Source organism: Staurois parvus, unplaced genomic scaffold (assembly GCF_062004578.1).
Source record: "Staurois parvus isolate SC_StPar_1 unplaced genomic scaffold, SC_StPar_1.0 ptg000291l, whole genome shotgun sequence".
NCBI lineage: Eukaryota > Metazoa > Chordata > Amphibia > Anura > Ranidae > Staurois > Staurois parvus.
In genome coordinates this window covers 9,570,069-9,586,780 of record NW_028318087.1, presented here as the reverse complement: position 1 = coordinate 9,586,780, position 16,712 = coordinate 9,570,069, and the positions used below count along the sequence as shown (strand labels likewise).

General features: G+C 43.2%; 1 protein-coding gene across 2 annotated transcripts in view; it reads left to right on the top strand.

Annotated features, from left to right (window-relative positions):
* The window catches only part of ADK (adenosine kinase), a 308,889-nt gene that overhangs the window by 20,417 nt on the left and 271,760 nt on the right, over nt 1–16,712 (top strand). The window contains exon 1 of one of the 2 annotated variants that reach the window (XM_089682590.1): nt 6,752–6,895. The exons of the other annotated variant lie outside the window; for it this stretch is intronic. Coding sequence (XP_089538716.1) covers nt 6,882–6,895 — 14 coding nt within the window. The 5' untranslated portion in view covers nt 6,752–6,881. Of the gene's footprint in view, nt 1–6,751; nt 6,896–16,712 lie in introns of those variants that run through there. 2 annotated transcript variants of the gene reach the window in all.

Below are 16,712 nucleotides of genomic sequence, written 5' to 3'. Positions count from 1 at the left end.
ATTTAAGTAAGCATAATAGACAGCAATCACCTTTCTAAACAGTTGCCATTTGCGATCATTAATATGTATTGCATGATCATCTACCCTGCACTATAGTGCTGTTGGTAGGTAATTTGAGACTCCCAGTAAAATGCTTGATACTACCTGTTATATAATATTTTTATGGTTTGTGTCAAACAGAATGTTATTTTATTTGACAATTAAATTGTTATAGAACCCTGCATTCACTCTGTCTGGTGTTCCACAGTACACAGAACATGGAAGTGTAATTATTTTAGTAAATATAAATTGAACCCCCCTGACCCTTTGTCTGGACAGTGCTTATTGCCCTGTGCTGATCACATGTACTCCCGTGCCCCCCCCCCCCAAAAAAAACCCCCACAAGCAAACAAAAAAAGAAAAACCTTCTCTAGCAAGACACACTAAACTGAGCATGTGCATGTGTTTACCGGTTCAGTCTCTCTCACCAGGTGGACATTTGAACAAGAGGAGAGGCAGAGAAAACAGGATTAAACAGCCTTTTTACACAATGCAGAGGATTAACCCCTTCCAAGCATACTTTACAGACTGATTTTACTGTTGTATGTTTAGTAACCCTTTTATGAGTGATCCCGCCAGTAACACACCACCTGTATTAGAGTGCCCCTGCTCTGGATGAAGGAGCAACAGACACCTTTTTGGACAGCAGCATTGTCAGTCTGGGTGGAAGAGGGTGTTTTTCTATTCTAGCAGATTTAGATTCATTACTAAATTGAAGCTAAACTCCAGCTAAAACTTTATAAGCAGTTACAGCAACAGCTTTCTGTTCCTTTTGGGATAAAGGTATTACATAAAAGCTGATCATTGTAAGCACCCATGTCAGTGTTTAACCCCTTAGTAACTTGGGGTAAAACAAATGTTAATGGCTGAACACAATTTCGAAACTTTTGACTTGCGTTAGTAAAACTGTACATATCACAACTACTTTGTATATCCAGGTGGCTTATACCTTGTTTTTTTCAGGACTAATTGGGCTTTTTGTTGGTGGTAAATGGCAATGAATATCTCCTGTGGGTTTTTTTTTTTTAAATCTTACCAAAGAAAAACTGGCTCAAATTAGTAAAATTATATATATATATATATTTTTTTTTTTTTAAATTTGGCTTTCTTGCTATTAACATAATTTACCACCAAAGTACAACCCACAATAAATGTGTGTTGTATCTACCCGTAGTAGGGCCCAGAAACAATGGTGCATTTTTTTTTTATTTGCCTACTTAAACCACAGAGATACTAATTTTATTTATTTAAATCCTACCAAAAATATACTAACACTAACTTTGCCACTGACCTAGATTAAACCTTGATCTAGATCAGCAATGGGCAAACTACGGCCCGCGGGCCGTATACGGCCCGGCGGACCTTTTAATCCGGCCCGCAGAGCGTGATACATTGGCTGTCAGGATGTGTGTAGGCGGGGCAGCGTGACGAATGTGAGGGGAGCTAGGCTCCTCTCACAGTCCTCCCTGAAGACCGGAACGGCGCGGGAACACGGCGAGAGGAACGCGTGGAGCAAAGGTAAGTGAATTGACACAGGGGGGACTTGGCTTACTACTTGGGGGGGAATAGTACTGTGGGGGATGAAATACTATATGAGGGATGAATTAATATGGGGGATGAATTACTATAGGGGGGATGGATTACTATAGGGGGGATGAATTACTATAGGGGGGATGAATTACTATAGGGGGGATGAATTACTATAGGGGGGATGAATTACTATGCTTACTATGGGGGAATATTACTATACTTACTATGGATGACACATACACATCATTCATCTAGTCTTGGTGCGGCCCCCGGGTCCAATATATGAACCCATTGCGGCCCTCAAGTCAAAAAGTTTGCCCACCCCTGATCTAGATATATATATATACATACATACTCTTCATTCAGAAGAGGAAGTAAACATATGGGTTGGCGGCTTATTGACTCATCGCTGTGATTAGGAGACTGTCCAGTGCTAACATTCAAAACTTGGGGTTCTCAACAAGAGAGCCTGATCTCTGTCCAGGGAGTGTGTTGTGCAGTGCGCTTCTAGCAGGTAGGAGGTAAGCATTCGTTCAACCACAATGGCCATACATGGATTGAAATTCAGCTAGTCCCTGTTGAACTGGATAAATTTAGATTCATGCATGGCTAGTTTTGCTGACTGAAAATGGAACAGAGAAAGATGAAAAAAAGAAAACGAATGCAGCGACCACCTCTAAGAATTGGTAAGCTGCAATTGGTTTGATTTTGGGTCTCATACCCCTTTAAGTAATTTTTTTGTCTCTCCTATATGTGAAGTTGAAATTTTAGACCTACTTCTGAGACTGTCTATATTAAATTTGATTGGTCTGTTTGGCACAAAGTAAACCATGGTAAAACCCATTCACACTGGTGCATTATAAACTGTAGTATGCAGAAAAAATTGTGTTTTTTAGAGATTGTGTTTTAGAGATTGTGTGTTTTTTTTTTTTTTTTTTTTTTGTAGAGATGTTGATCGTCTGGTCTCGGACGTAGATTCCACGGCGGTCGCCGAGTAACACTGACAGTGGAGAGACCTGTGTGTAAACACAGGTCTCTCTCCTGCCAGCAGTAACATGCTGCTGTATGTTTCTCTGCACAGAGAAATACACAGCAGCATGTTTCCCATGTAAAACACAAAGGACATGATGTAAAACAGCACACGGTTAACCCTTTGATCGCCCCAGATTTTAACCCATTCCTGCCTAGTGTTAGTACAGTCAGTGCTTTTTAGTTAGTAGCACTGATCACTGTATTAGTGTCAGTGGCAGTTAGTCCCCCCCCCCCCCCCCCCAAGTATCAGATTGCCCATTATAAGTCACTGATCACCACCATTACTAGTGTAAAAAAAAAAAAAAAGGAAAAATCCAGTATATATATACCGCCATTTGTAGACTCTCTAACCTTCACGTAAACCAATTAATTTACATGTATTGGGATTTTTTTACTGGAGGTTTTATAGCAAAAAGTAAAATATTGTGTTTTGTTTCAAAATTGTCGGTTTATAGCACACAAAAAATTAAAAATGCACAGGTGATCAAATACTACCAAGTGAGCTCTATTTGTTGGTGGGGGGAAAAAAGGACATAAGTTTCATTTATATGCAGCATTACATGACCGCGCAATTGTCAGTTAAAGTAACGCAGCGCCATATTGCAAAAAATGGCCTGGTCAGGAAGGGGGGTAAATCCTCTGGCGGGAAAGTGGTTAAACCGAACACAACGCATAAAGCATTTTACATGTATTTTCCAAAGGTTTTCATCCCTGGTCACCTGGCAAAAAAAATTGGCATGATTCAAGAAACGCAGTTAAACGTGTTTGCTGCCGTCCCATAGTCTTCAATGGAAGCTGTGTTTTTCAAAGAGGGCACTGAAGATGCTGCAAGCAGGACTTTTTAAGGTCTGGCTCATGCCAATGCAGTGTGCTTTTTGTCTGTTTTGCAGTGTGTTTTACTTATTTGCACATGCGTTTTTGCCACGACTTGCATTTTTTTTTTCCTTCCCTGCGCATTTATTTTTTTGTTAAAAGGGAAATGTTTTTGTTGCTGGGCAGAATAAGAACGCTAAATGTGGCAAAAATGCACTACATGCGTTGCAGCAGCGTCTCTATTGAACGCCAGTGTAGTAAAAACGCTGTTTTGTGTTTTAAAAAATCCCTGACCCTTTCCAAAAACACAGCAGCTTAAAAAATAGCATACAGTAGATGTTAATGTGTCTCACAGGAAACCATGTTAAATGGACTGTAGTGCGTTTCTGCACAAAGCAGTAAAATGCACATTGGTGTGAACCAGGGGGTGTTCAGATATATGCTGTTGAGCCACGCTGCATTTTGCAAAAAGGGTCGTGTGTGAGTTCTGGGCCATGCAATCTGATTTTGCTGTTCAATACACTGTCATCCAAATTCGGACAGTGCAAACTGCATATATGTTGACCAGGATTGCACTCGCACCAAAACTGATCAAATTTGGACTGCATATGTGTGAACCTAGGCTAAAGAATTTATTTTTTACTAACTTTATGGCCTCGTTCACACACTTTTTTTTTTTTTTTTTTTTTTTTAATGCTCAGACATCACACCCTGTGTTATCACTTTCTCTCTTGCCCTGTTTCACACCACAATGTTGATGTCACTTCAGTTTTTTTTTTTTTCCCGCAGAGAAAACTGCATACATGTTGCAGAATTCTTCACATGATACTAGGGCACATAGGGCAGTGTTTCTCAACCCTTTTTCAGTCAAGGCACCCTTTAAAATTCTGTAGTCTCGAAGCACCCTAGACTAAAATGAAAAAAAAAAAGAATAGTTTTATGTAACGCAGCAACATCCACACACATGGGACTCCCAACATTGGAGGTAATTTATTTCTACAAAGCAAACATGCCTTTGCAGGCTGGTACTGACTAGTATTCCAATGTTTCTCTTCTCCCTCAGTTGCTCACCCTCACTCAGTTAATGTGACCCCAGTGCTAGTGGAGAGGGGCCAGGGTGGAGCCAACAAGGATGCTGTGCAGGCGCTCAACATCCTCTCAGCTGATGCTGTCGTTGGTTGTTAGGTTGCCAACTGCTAGAAGGTTTTAATGGCACACAATGAAAGCCTGTGGCTTTATGTAACTAAAAGGCAGGTTTGATCCATCTGCTGGCTTTTATCCAATTTTTGGTAAACTTTAAAGTGACACTAAAGCTTCCTTTTTCTCTATTTATAAAATGACAAACGTGTCATATGTACATGCTCTGTGCAGTTGTTTTGCACACAGCTGCTCCCGTCCTTTTTAAGATCCCTGTCTCAAGCAGTGGCCCCAAAGAACTGCTTGCCCTGGGGGCACAGCTGCGTGCTTGTTCTCGAGCTGTTGCTCTAAGGCTAGGTTCACATATGTGCGGGTGGTGCCGTTGTAGATCCGCACAAAACTCCATGCAGCCACACCACCTACACAGATGAATACGGAGCCGCGGGTGCCATTCATTCTGATGGCACGCCTCCCGCACTGGAAATCGCAACCGTACTGGGAACCGAGGTTCTTGTGCGGGCTGCGTTTTCAGAAGAAGTGCAGGGACTTCTTCCCTGCATTGTCACAGGGCACGGGAGTCCATTCAAATGAATGGGCTCTCTTGCCTGCGCAAAATGCGGACCACAGGAACGTGGATATCTGAACCAGGGGTAAGTGTTCATAAGACACATAGAGCTGTGGCTCAGCCCTGCCCCTGCTGTGATTGACAGCAGCGGGAGCCAATGGGCTTCCACCGCTGTCTCAGCCAATGAGGAGAGAGAGTCCCCATACAGCTAAAGCTATCATGAACATTGTTGGATCGGAGGTGGCTCAGGTAAGGAATGGGGGGGAGGGGGTGGGGGCACTGCACACAGAAGGTTTTTTACCTTTTATTCAATGCATGAAGGTAAAGAACCTTGATCCTTTAGAACCACTTTAAGGCATTATGTCAAGGCACCCTGGTTGAAAAAGTCTGACACAAAGAACCATTGTTTTCTTTGTGCCCTTGCAGAATGTGTGGTGAAAATCTTGTGTCTGTGCACATGGTGTGAATAAGGCCTGAGGTGCGGTTTAGTGCAGCGAAGGAGCACAGGGTGAACGGGGCCTTATATATAGTGTACTCCTGAGAATCTCTAGTAAAGTTGGGTGTCCCGGTGTAACATAAGTTGTTACTCCTCCAGTGTACTAGAATTAGACTGCACTCACACCTGAGCATGGTGGAATCTCCTGGTTCTGTGTGTTTTCCATAATGTGAGATGACGGGTTTATGTACCATGCATTTTAATGGGACCCCAATAGGCTTTTGGTGGCATTGTAGGTGATTTTTTTTTTTTTCCTGGGTTCCGTGCAGACATTGGGTTATGTTTGGGTGCGCTGTGCAGACGGGTGATTTTTGAGAATGCTGTGCAAACTGGGTGATTTTTGGGAGCACAGTGTGGGTTTTTGGGGGTGCTGTGCAGACGGGTGATTTTTGGGGTGCCATGCAGACGGGGTGACTCTTTCGGTAGCACCGTGTGGGTTTTTGGGGAGCCATGCAGACGGGTGATTTTTGGGAGCACTGTGCAAACTTTTGGGGGCGTTGTACAGATGGGTGATTTTTGGGGATGCTGTGCGGATTTTTGGGGGCGCCATGAAGACTGGGTGATTTTTTTTTTTGGGAGCACCGTGTGGGTTTTTTGGGTGCCATGCAGGCGGGTGAGTTTTGGGGGCGTCATGCAGACGGCGGGTGATTTTTGAGGGTGCCGTGCAGACAGCGGGAGGCTTTTGGGGGCACTGTGGGGCTTTTTGGGGAGTTGTGCAGATGGCGGGTGGCTTTTGGGGGCACTGTGTGGGCTTTTTGGGGAGTTGTGCAGATGGCGGGTGGCTTGTGGGGCCATTGTGCAGATGGTAGATGTTTTCATGGGTCGCACACAATGCAATGATGGTGTACAGATGTCTTGTCTAGGATTCGGTGGTCTGTAAGCTCATTCAGTGGCATTGCTGTCCCTGGAAATGAATAGGTGTGGATAATCGGTCCGAATTGTTTCCGCCGTGCTGGATGGCGGCTGTACAGGACTGTACTCAGCCTGCCGGGGACCAGGCCACATGTGGTGTTCCCAGTGTAGGAGGCGATAGGATACGGATTTCGGAGCGGGTGTGCAGCCTGCAGAGCCCTGGGGCTGGCTACCCAAATGGTCTCTGTTGGTTGAGGCGCGCTTTAGCCAATCGCGGCGCGGATGGGCGGAGCTTCCGGTTCATGGTGGAATCATCTCTCGGCTCGCCTGGAAGCACGCTGCTACAGTGTTACACAGGAGTGTCAAGGATCGGCCCCGGGATAACAGCGCTTGGGATCGCCTCAGGTCTCTGCCAGCATGCCGGCTTTAAGGTAACCTCCCCTTGTGTGTTTACCTGCAAACCCGTGTCACTAACTGGTCTGCCTGGTCTGTCATGTCACCTCTGCTGATGTGGACAACTTTTCATACACATGCATCCTTCTGGTAGCCATAGAGCACATTATTTTATAGTATTGTTTCCTTTTCTTGCTGTTCTGTTGAATGAAGCCTGAAATCTGCTTCTATGATCTGAACAGCTGACATGTAATACTGGTTTGCTGACCATCTGGGTGAAAACAACCCTTGACTTGTAGGTGATCTATGAAGCTATACGTGTGCATTGTGCATTGTTTAATGCACACCTGAAAATGTACCCAGGTGTCAGTTTTCTGCTGTATACACACCTGTTGTTTTCCCATGGCTTTGACACAGAGGTGGGATTTGTCAGCCTTGTGTACAGGGAAAGTGGACTCTGGCATTTGTCAATATTTAAAATTTACCGAATGGTTGCTTCATGTCATATTTTAACCTTCTTGACTTTATGCAGGAAGCAGGTTTTGAACATTTCGGCTTGTAACCCTTTATGGTCAGTTTTAATGGTCTTTAACGCCAAGTGCTGCAGTGTAATTCTCATTTTGCTAGAGGGAATGATGCTGGATTATTTCTGGGACAGAATCCAACCAGCTTTGCCCAATTGACTTATTCATTGACACAGTTACAATGTACTTGTGGCCGTTAACTCTAATGACACTGCATATGCAAGGACTTTTTTTTTTTTTTTTTCTCTTAAAAGGAATTCTGCAACTGATAGGATGGTTTTAAAGATGGTTTTTGTCAGGTCTGGCTCTGCAACCTTATCCTGATATCTTTGAAACCACAACTAATGCAAATGGATTTTTTGGATGCAAATGCTACAGCAGACAAGGAACTTAATGGGGTTGATTTACTGAAGGCAAATATACCAGAGCTTAAAGCAGGGGTCTCCAAACACTCTAAACAAAGGGTCGGTTTACTGTCCTTGAGAGTTTAGGGGGCTGGACTAGGGTCAGTGGGAATAGAAAATGTCTTGGCGTTCAGTGGGTGTAAACAATGCCCTGTCTTTGTCAGTGGGAGGACTAGTGCCCCATCATTGATGTCAATGGAAGGAATTCTGCCCCATTGCTTGTCTTTATTTGGCCCTTGGGGCACTGAAACTAACAAAGGGCTAAATTCAGCCCACGTGCTGCAGATTGGAGACCACTGGCTTAAATCTTCACTTTGCAAAGAATACCCAATCACATGCAAGGAAAATAAAAAACAAAAAAAAAACCCAGTGTCCTTGCTTGAACATGATTGGGTGATAGAAATCAGCAGCGCTTCCCCTCAGATGTAGAGCAACTGCACTTGTAGTGCGCAGACTTTGCCTTTAGTAAATCAACCCCAATAACCTTAAAGGTGGCCAGTATGTTTAAAGCTGATGAGTCAGAAGTGTATGTTAAAGTGGTATTACCCCCAAAAGTAAAACTTTATTATAGTTCAGCTTACAAATTCTTAGATGTGATGGCTGCATTAGTTTTTTTTTTTTTTTTTTTAACAGAACAAGCTGTCCTGCAGGTAAAGCAGTTAGAGGCTTGAAACAAACCAATAGCCACTGACGGAGGCTTACAGTGTACAGCGTTTATTCATCTCGAACCTTTATCCCAAAAAGAAAAAAATACTGAGTTGGAGGTGGGCTTCAGTTTGTTACTGTATCTTAATCTGCTAGCAATCTGACACTCAAACCCCCCCCCCCCCCCCGACTGACAATGCTGCTGTCCAAAGGTGTCCCTGTGCTCCTTCATCCAGAGTGGGGGTATACTAAGGCTTCATGCACACTGGGACTCTTCTAAACACTTTTTTTCACCTGGCAGGAGAAAAGCCATTGCAAAAGCGTTCCTAAGCTGCTTTTACTTTAAGCACGTTTCAGCACGTCAAGCACTTGGGCATTTATTCATTTAATTGTCCAGAATATTAATTTATTCTGGCCATTGACATGAAAAGATGCTCAAGTGCGAACGGCACTTAACACTAACACATACGTTTACCCACGTTTAGGTGCACCAGGCTTTTTTATGCTCAAAAGCTCCATTCCTGAATGCAAAAGTGATGGGTTTTTTGTTCTGCCTGTAAACTCTCCGGCCGCTAAAGTCATGAAACTGCCCATAGTGTGTATGAACACATAGGCTAACATGGAGGAGAGTTTACAGGCAGAGGAAAAAAAAAGCTCAAAACGCCTGATGATGCAGCTTTTTTTGAGATGCAGTGTTTATGAGGCCTATAGCGTTGCAGATAATATGAAAGCTTGTGTTTTATGGGCTTTTTCAGCTATTAGTATTAGGAAGACTTGTCTTTAAAGAGGTGCTTGGCATTTGTGTCTTCAGTGCTTTCAAATAGATGGCAGAGTGTATTGCTGTGTGGTACTAAAACACCATTTGGCTATAGGAGCATTTTTAATGTCCAGTCGGAGTTGAATATTTTTGCATGTATACTTTGTGTAAGCCCAGGCTTTCTGTTGAGTGGCTTTAATTTTCAACCAAGCATTTATTTAGTGTAGTTGGTTACCCTGTCTAATAAGTCCCTGAAGTTGTTGGTATCCATATCTCCTGCATGGCCCTGTAACTGAGCGTTAAAAGCAAATCATCATGTTACTAGTTTGAGTACCACCCTTTGTATTTTTAAGAGAGGAAATTTTTCATCGGATCACATGACAAGAAACTGCAAACCTAAATGGATGCATCGGGAAAAGCTTGCAAAATTGGACTGCGATTTATATAAAACTCAGATTAAAGGTAAACTGAGTGGATTTATAGACTTGATTCTTTAAATTGTACACATGTATTATTGACTTGCATTGTATATGGAGCTAGGTTTCTACATGTGTTACATATAATTAAGTACTATACAGTTGTATGTGTCCTATTACATAGGAATGCATATTGGTGAATACTCGGAGGTTGTATTCACTTTTATAACATTTGTTAAGGTTGCTGATTATGAAAGCTCAGCTTCAATTTTGCCAATTTAATGTAGTCCAATGTATCTAAAGTATCTTAAAGATAAGGATTTCTAATTGTATTTAACCAGTCGTGTAATCCAGGTACCCACTGACAGACATCTGAACCACCCTGCACACTACACTGTAGCTGAGAACTATGTCATGGTTTAGGAGCAACATTCGCCTGTGAGTAGACCTAAGAAGCAGCTGTTTGTTGATGAGGTAATCCCTCTGTTCTGCAGTGGCATTGTTATGGGGGTGCGGATCGCACCCGGGTAACACCCGCCAGAGGGGTGACACAAGGGGCGGACTGGGTTGGCGGGCAATGGCCTCCCCCGGGCTGCTCTGATGCCCCTTGAAAGGCTGCACCACTTCCACCGCAGACTTAGAGGACCGTTGGGGTCGGTGGAGAAGCTATCCGTCATTAAACAAAATTGTAACACACTGCATCCAATCACAACTTGAATGGGGAGGATAGCTGGAGTAGCTTTTCACAGCTTGAGGGCCCCATTCACACTATAAATAGCACAGGCACATGCTGTGCATTCCCGTGCAATTCACATGTGATCCAAGTGCAGTGCGATTTTAGCCCATTAATATCAAATGAGCTGAAATCACACCGCACTACACCAAAAGTCGTGAATGCACTACTTTTGAAAATGCACTGCAACTGGATTGCATGGCACTGCTGTACCATGTGATCTGGTTTGGGCAAATGCACTGCAATTGCGACCTGCATTTGGGGTGTCCTGAAATTCGCATTGACACCAACTGCAGACCGCAAGGGCAGTGTGTTTGGAATGCAGTGTGGGAAATGTGCAGGGAATGTGGGTTTACCGCACTGTGTACTAATGTGAACAGGCCCTAAGACCCCGGTCACACTGGGTGCGACTTGGCGTGCGATTTGCAAGTTGTATGGTATGCAAATCACACGGCAAGTTGCACCCTATTGTCCGCAGTTACAGCAGTTATATCAGCGCGTTTCCGAATTTGTCAGAGCTGCGCCGATTTCTAAGGTAGTGCATGCACTACTTTTGGTGCGATTTACATAGCCATCTGTGTCAGATGTCTTGCAAATCACACCTCAAATCGGCATGCCATCTGACTTTGAGGTCGTGCAACAACACTGTAAGTCGCACGATTTCAAAATGGAGATTGGTGTGACCGGGCTGTAAGAGTTCCCTGCTTCACTTTCCCAGACTGCGTTGGACTGCTTCAGTTCTAAGGTCTTTTGTACTAGAATGCGGCAGGAGAAAGCCACGTTCCCATGCGGGTTCCTGCACTGCATTCCAGTTGCACTGCCTTGTGATCTGCTGCTCACGTCAGTGCAAAGTTAACAGCACCCTAACTGCAGGTTGCAAAAATTGTGTGTGTGTGGGGGGGGGGGGGGGAGCTTGACACCATGTGACACTAAACCTAGTGACTCCACTGCTGCGCTCTCCTTCCATCATAAATCTATAGTAACAAACTCATTCTGTCTAAGCATTCTCACTATCCTGGTTCTCTAAGTCAGGCACTTCCTTAGATTTCTCATTCAATGAACCAACCTTTGCCTGAATGGTACCATGGTTTCTGAATACCTGGATTTCTTAATGCAAATCAGAGCAAAAATCATTGTGGTTTAAAAGAAGTGATGAGATCTGAGCATAAAATACCCTCTCATGTGTACCTTATAGTAGGTGAGAATATAGTCTGTTCAGCCTGTCAAAACTGAGTCGGACTGATCTGGAGACTTTTTGCTCTACTGACAGCCCAAATTGACATGTTACCCAAGTTCATTTTTTTTTTTTCTGTTCAGAATGTCTTTAACCTATTGTCATCGTAAACAGTCTGCTTAATTAACTTCTTCACTTCTGAATCTCTGCTTTTAAAGCTCTGAAATAGTTTATTAATTTAGTATACATAGTGTAGCTAAAACCTGCCGCAGGAGTATTCTTTATGATACCGTGCCAGTGTCTGTGCTGTCTTGAAATATGACCATTCCAATTATGAGAACCACTTGCATTGAGCTTGGTGTCACTCTTGAAGTAACTGTATATAAGAAGGTCAAATTGCTTGCACATAATAGTCATACCAAAGAAGTTTGAAAGATTGGCTTGATCTATTTAATTGGACACTCTCAGAATAACTTGGTTAAACTAAATATTTCTAGGACTTCAAAGCGCCCCCTGTCTCCATAACACACAGCAAGGGTTTTTTGTAGAAAAGAAAACTGGGAACAATGTTTACAGATAACAGTGCTGCAGAGTATATAGGATTTTATTAGCTCAATGAATTTCTGGTAGGATTAACTGGTATTTCTCTTGTCCTTTTGATGGATACAGGAAAGTGTTCTACTGCTGCCTACAGGCTTGGATGTTAGCAAAAAAACTGTAGGACAGCTCAGGATAACCCTTTCCTACTTCAGCATACCTCAGTGTTTTGATAGCGTCCTGTAAAGACGTGTGTTTGTTTTTTTTTCTTTTTTTCTTTTTCTGCTGTGTTGAGTCTAACCTTTTTAGTAGCTGCTCTTTTTTTCCTTATCCAAAATTCCTAGTGTTTTATTGCTGCTTGAACTGGTCTGTATATGGCAGATAATACAGATTGGCCTTTTGGATCCCATTGGACTGGATGATGCTGTGCTAGCCTGGAAAGTGACCTCGAGGCACTGGGCTCTGCTTGTGGCACTTTCCAGACACCGCGTACTTGTAAAATGTTAGCTTTTAAAGCACTTTCCAGAGCTGTGGCAGTGCCTCAGTGCTTGCTCTGTCTCTGTGAGTAGGCTGCTGGGGCTGAACATTTGGTGTTACCTTTGTTGTTTGGTCCATTGGGTGCCTCAAAACTTCCCGCCGTCTAATTGTGGAAGCTAGGTTAATGTTGAGAGAATGAGTGCTGTCATCCTGTGTGTAGTGGTGTTCTCTTTTCTGCCATTCATCATTGCGCCTTCCATCTACTGCTCCTGCTTGCAAGTGCTATGTGGAACTCAATCCTCTGTCCTTTACTACTGCACACCTACAGTGATTTGGTCACCTTAGACTGCCTGACCCCACTGTGCATGCTTCCTATCAGGTGGGATCGTGAGTGGCTTAGGCCTTGCCTTGAGCTATGTTGGCTGTCTGCCTTGTAATGCAGCATGTCTGACATGGGAGCTGGTTGTGTTGTACCTGGTGCCACCAGCTTACACTCCACTAACTGTTGTGATGATGACTGTGGCATGTTCACTGATGTGATGCCAGAAGCCTTGAATTGTGTCCTGTACTAGAGTCCATTCCATCTTTGGAGTCTTTCTTGGCCCATCAGCTGGCAATACTTTGACTCTAAGCCTCTCTAGTCCTTGACAGACAGACCTGCCTCTGGGGAATCCCACTCTTCTGCCATTACTCCCAAACTGAAAGACTGTTCAGCTCGTAGAACACACTACTTTAAAACTGGGAAGATCAGCCTTGTAGCCCCAATAGCACTGTCCCCAGTCTAGGATCCTTTAGTGCTCTTCAAACTGACCTTGCTGATGCACCTGCTGTTCACCTGGTCTTCCTTTTTATGGAGACTGGAAACATCCTGGCAAGATGTTTGCATAGATTGGCAGTATTCAGTCTTAACACAGCCCTTGACATCCCAGTGAATGAAGAATCTCTTTTTAAAGCAGAGCTATACTTCCCTTGTTGTCTCCAGCTCTGGAGAGTCCCAGGGCTCCCAGCTTGCAGCTGATAGCTTTGGCTGGTTGGCTTCTGTGTACTGGTCTTTGGCCATTTTCATTGACTGGGCTGAGATGATTTCACTCCCATGCATGCACGGGAATTCATTCAGCTTGGGAATTTTCTAAATTGTATACTGAGCTGCGTGTGCGCAGGTCGGCTTACAGGCAGGTAAGGAACTTTACTCGTGACAACACATAGTATATCTCTTCTGCCTTTGAAAATCCTTGTCTTTGTCATTCCCCCCCCCCCCCTAAAGTTAAGCTTTAAAGACTCCAAAGACAAGTGGCTTGATCACTATAGCATTTGGTCATAGAGCATCATGCCTGCAGCTTTGAGCTACAGCGTGCACATGTATCTCGTCTCATTACCTGTTTGAGTCACCTGTCAGTACACATGAGGTCTCCTTGACTAACCATGTTGACTGTAAAGCTCTAAAATGCACATGATCTGCATGACCTTTGAGAGACCATGTCTCTAGGACTGCCCTCTGTACTGTCATCAGTGATGATTAGCCTTTGTGCACCCTTGAACAAGTTTATCTGTGTTGTGGAGCTAGTTTCCAGGGGCTGCAGGATAGTTTCTCTCCCATCACCTTCCTTGGTTTTGTCAATTCAACCTACCAGTGTTCTAACACGGATTAAGATGTCCATGCAGCCCTAGTCAGTTGCCTGGAACAGGGTGTCATTACACCATTCCCTGTGAAAGAGCAGTTTCAGGGATTTTACTCCAGTCTGTTGTCTCCATACTAAAAAGTGGTTTCTGCCCTAAATGCATCAAAGTGGTATTAAATCCAAAACCAAAAATGTTAGTGGTGCATTGAATTCTGGTGCCGAAAACGAAAATTCAAAATGCACTTGGCCAAAAACAGAAAACTGTTTTTAAAAATGAATAGATATTTTTTGTTGGAAAAAAATACTTTGATTAAAAAGAAATATATACAAACAATATATAAAACAATGTATACCCCCAATTTTTTTGTAAAATATGAAAGAGGATGTTACAGCGAGTAAATAGATACCCAACATGTCATGCTTTAAAATTGTGCACGCTTGTGGAATGGCGTGAAACTGTGGTACTTAAAAAAAAAAAAAAAAAAAAAAATCTCCATGGGTGATGCTTTAAAAATTTCTATAGGTTAGCAGTGTAAAGTTACAGAGGAGGTCTAGTGCGAGAATTATTGCTCTTGCTCCGACGTTCGTGGCGATACCTCACATGTGTGGTTTGAACACCATTTACATATGTAGGCATGGCCTACCTATGCGTTCACCACTATGTGGGGGCACTTTAAACATTTAACAAAAATTTAACTTTATTTTTTTTTGCACTATTCATTTTTTTTCATTTATTCATTTTTTTTTGCACATTTTGCAAAATAAAATTTTTAACCACTTTTATTCTTATCACAAGAAATGGCATGCATCGCTTGTGATAGAAATCATTAATGACAAGTCCACTTTATGGAGAGATATGTAGTCAATAATACCCCACGTCTCTCCTCTGCAATGTAGAGCATTGGATAAAAAAAAAGCATTGATCTAGTGCTTAAAAAATAAAATAGCCGGTATGGAAAGTGACATCGCTCTGGTCCTCTAAGGGCATAGAGATTTGTGGTGGGGGCCATCTTTCCTTCACTCATCCCTATGCCCAGCACCGGGATCGATGGTTTCTCAGGTAAGGCTGAACAACCGAGTGAGGGGCGGCATTTTTTCGGCACCTGTATCAGTGCTTTTTTTTTTTTTCCATTTTAGCCGATGGCCGAAAGGGGTGTTTTTTGGTCGAAACGTTTCGGCCACCAAAATTTAGATGCATCCCTTAAAAAAAAACAAAAAAAAAAAAAACGCAGTCACCACATCTAATGACTGGTAAGCTGCAATATATTAAAGATTTCCCCCCCTCTGTTTTCACCTGTTGTCTGGCCAGTAACACACCACCTTTATTAGAGTGCCCCCACTCTGGGTGAAGGGGCACCTTTTGGACAACCTTTTGGATGTGCATTGTCCATCTGTATGAGGGGAGTGTTAGATGTACTAGCAAATTTTAAAACTGCCAACAAACTGAATATGAGAGCGTGTATGTGACAGTGCTATCACGTAAGTCGATTTGATGTATATTGACAGATGAAAATTGTGGTATTGGGGATAACACTATCATTTCTCGGACATCATTAAAGAGTCACTCCACTTTTCAGATTCTTGCCTTTTGTTATTGTGAAGAAATGGCTGTTTGTGTCCACGTGCAAAATGATAAATCTGAAATCACTCCTATTCACACTCATTCAGCTGCTGCACTTGCAGGGCTCTAATGAAAGTGCCAGGGACTGCAAGGCTTTAGATGTGATTTCCCTTTTAGGAGTGTCTCACCATAAATGGCATTGATGTAGGGGAAGCCCAAAATCTGACTTTGTGCAGACTTTTGGGAAAATCAGTGAGCCAACCACACAAGCAGGAAATGACATTTCTAGGGGCATTCTGTACACCATCTGTACCATGACAGGTTGTACACACCTGTGCAATAAGTCCATCCGTGAAATTTCCTTGCTGCAAAATACTCCTCAGTCAACTGTTAGTGGTATTATAACAAAGTGGAAGCAACTGGGAACAACAGCAACTCAGACACAAAAGTGGTTGGCAACATAAATGACAGAATGGGGTCAGCGCATGCTGAAGTGCATAGTGCGCAAAAGTCGCCAGCTGTCTGCTAAGTCAATAGGTAAAGACCTCCTAAACTTTGTGTGACCTTCAGATTAGCACTACAACAGTGTGTAGAGAGCTTCATGGAATGGGTTTTCATGGCTGAGCAGCTGCATCCAAGCCTTACATCACCAAGTACAATGCAGAGTGTCGGATGCTGTGGGTGGTGTAAAGCACGCCACCACTGGACTCTAGAGCAGTGGAGACTTGTTCTCGAGTGACGAATCACACTTCTCTGTCTGGCAATCTGATGGACATGTCTGGGTTTGGCAGTTGCCAGATGAATGGTACTTGCCTGACTGCATTGTGCCAAGTTTGCTGGAGGGGGGATTATGGTGTGGGATTGTTTTTCAGGGGTTAGGCTTGGCCCTTTAGTTCCAGTGAAGGGAAATCTTAAGGTGTCGGCATACTAAAACATTTTGGACAATTTCATGCACAAAGCAAGGTCCATGTAGACATGAAGGAGTTTGGGGTGGAGGAACTTGACTGG